This window comes from the organism of the source record quoted next (genome assembly GCF_019968955.1).
Source record: "MAG: Porospora cf. gigantea A chromosome Unknown PgA_NODE_3897_length_2396_cov_1666.09, whole genome shotgun sequence".
Taxonomy (NCBI): Eukaryota; Apicomplexa; class Conoidasida; order Eugregarinorida; family Porosporidae; genus Porospora; species Porospora cf. gigantea A.
In genome coordinates, this window is record NW_027151666.1 from 1 (window position 1) to 2396 (window position 2396).

At 58.6% G+C, this 2396-nt stretch overlaps 1 protein-coding gene across 1 annotated transcript; it reads left to right on the forward strand.

Moving 5' to 3' along the window:
* Positions 1–176: 176 nt before the first annotated feature.
* KVP18_003470 (uncharacterized protein) lies at positions 177–2213 on the forward strand (the record flags this gene model as incomplete). Its single annotated transcript, XM_067955236.1, has 1 exon — positions 177–2213. One exon carries the CDS (start codon positions 177–179, stop codon positions 2211–2213), a length of 2037 nt encoding a protein of 678 aa, XP_067809111.1.
* Between the last annotated feature and the right edge of the window lie 183 nt (positions 2214–2396).

Below are 2396 nucleotides of genomic sequence, written 5' to 3' on the forward strand. Positions count from 1 at the left end.
CTGTCCCCGACAGATATCCCCTCCCGCGAATCGCGGACCTCATACGAGAGGTTCGGCAATCGCGCTTTTTCGTCGCCCTCGACCTCCGAGCTGGCTACTGGCAAGTCCGCATGGACGCCGCCAGTATCCCATACACGGCTTTCCGGTGTACCGGAGGTTTATACCAGTTTACGGTGATGCCCTTTGGATTGCGCAACGCACCAGCAACCTTCCAGCGACTCGTCGACTCCATTGTCGGCGGCCTAAGATATGAAGGAGTGCTCGCGTACCTCGACGACATCCTAGTTCACGGACGAACGGAAGAAGAAACACTCTCTCGGCTTGAAGAGGTCTTGAGGCGGCTCAAAGCAGCCGGCCTCACTTTGAACCTCCCGAAGTGTACGTTCTTCCCTCGCCAACTCCGCTATCTAGGCCAAGTCATCGAAGAAGGGCAGCTCTTACCCGACCCAGGTCGGGTCAGGCAACTAAGGGCTTGGAAGACCCCCCGCACGCTCACGGAGCTGCGGAGCCTTCTCGGACTCTTCGCCTACTACCAGGATTTCATCCATGAGTACGCCAAGGTGATGGCCCCCGTACATCGGCTTCTCCGAGAACAACCGGAGCAAGGGAAGACACGACCCGCCTCGAACGCACCCTTGAGTGCAAGCGTCCAGGCTCGGTCCCCACTGCCGATTTTGGCCTCCGAACTCACCCACTACATCAAGATCCACCCCGAGGGTTTGCTCTCCGCACCAACCTCGGACTCACCCGGCCTCGAGACGTTTCTAACTGAACTCCGAGCAGCCACCCGAGGTCTGCCCCAATGGCTGCGCCAGCGACGCGCAGTCATACTCGAAGACACCCTCGCCTCGGGGAAGACGACCTTGATTAGCCAACTCTCTCCCACGCTGGCCGGTGCCCGCCACGTCGTAGCCGAAGAACGGCTCGACGTCTGCACCTACTACGGCTGGAACCCTGGGGAGATCCTGGTCCTCCCCCTCATTCCCAAGGAAGACCTGATCATGGCTCTGACCGTTCTCGGTCTAGGCCGGTCCCGCCAACGGGAACCCGACGCCACCGTGCTGATCTCCGACCGGAGCCTCCTGGCTACCGTGTTTCAATGGGGTCACTCGAGTTCCGTTGGAGTCGCGCGTTGGTTCCTCGGAACCCCACCTCTGTCATTGTACCACCCTGAAGACACCACCTTCATCGTAACCGATCTTCCCGAAGAGCTTACCCGCCACCACATTCGCCGACGAGGTCGACAGATAGGCGACATCTCGGAAGAAGCTTTCTACTTCGGGTTCAACGGAACCCGCATCAAAGAAGTTAAGAAGGGCCTCGCACGCTTCGTGCAACAGCTCAAGGCAGTCTACAACGACGTACAGGTGGTCAAGACCTTGGAAGGTCGCTCCTCAATCCTACGGCAGTTAGACCTTCTGCCCCCGGTCCTCCTTTGTGGGGCAGTCACATCCCCAAAGGTGATCGGGAAGTCCAAGAGCCGAGCAATCCAGTGGACGCCTGAGTGTACCACTGCGGTTCAGCTCGCCGTTCAACGACTCTCGGAGACCGTCCTCACCATTCCAGTAGATGGTGACGAGTACCTCCTGGAGACGGATGCCTCGGGTGTCGCAGTCGGGGCCATCCTCTCGGTTAAACGAGAGGACCGCTGGCTTCCGGTCGCGTTCCATTCAAAAGCCCTTACGGGCCCAATGGAGCGCTGGCCCGTCTACGAGCAAGAGGCATTCGCAATCGTTGAGGGTGTGAGGAAGTTCGACGCCTTCCTCCGAGGCCGGGCATTCACGGTCCACATGGACCATGCCAGCCTCCGGTGGATGTTAGAGGCGACCAAGGGGAAAGTTGCCCGCTGGGCCAGCCGGCTCGCCGAGTACGAGATGACGATCCTCCACAAGAGTGGAACGTCTCTCTCCCACGTCGACTTCCTCTCGCGCTACCTCGACTCCGATCCGGACCCCGGTCTAGAGCCTCGAATGACTCTAGTCGGGGCGGTCCCGACCGAAGAAAAAGAGGCTTTAGAGCGAGCTGCAATCCTGAGGATCCTCGGCTGGGCTGAAGAGCCTCCAGACCAAGACCCTCCTCCTCTCTCCGACCACTCGGAGCAAGGGGAGCCTGAAGTAGAAGAAGCACCCCCACCTGAAGACCTGCCCGACGCAGACGTCCCGACGGAAGTCCTCGAGGAACAAGAAAACGCGATGGAGTCTAACGACATATAGGGATTGGAACTGTTTTCTGAAACCACCCATTGGCTTTCATACACAGGATGAACAGTTTGAAGATGATCTGGGACTGAGTTTCGGTCGAAAATCGGTAATTTGGCGTCCACGTCACGAATGAAAGGAGAGGGGCCGGTACCTGACCCCCCTCCTTTCTACGAATTGATATATAGAACACAACGT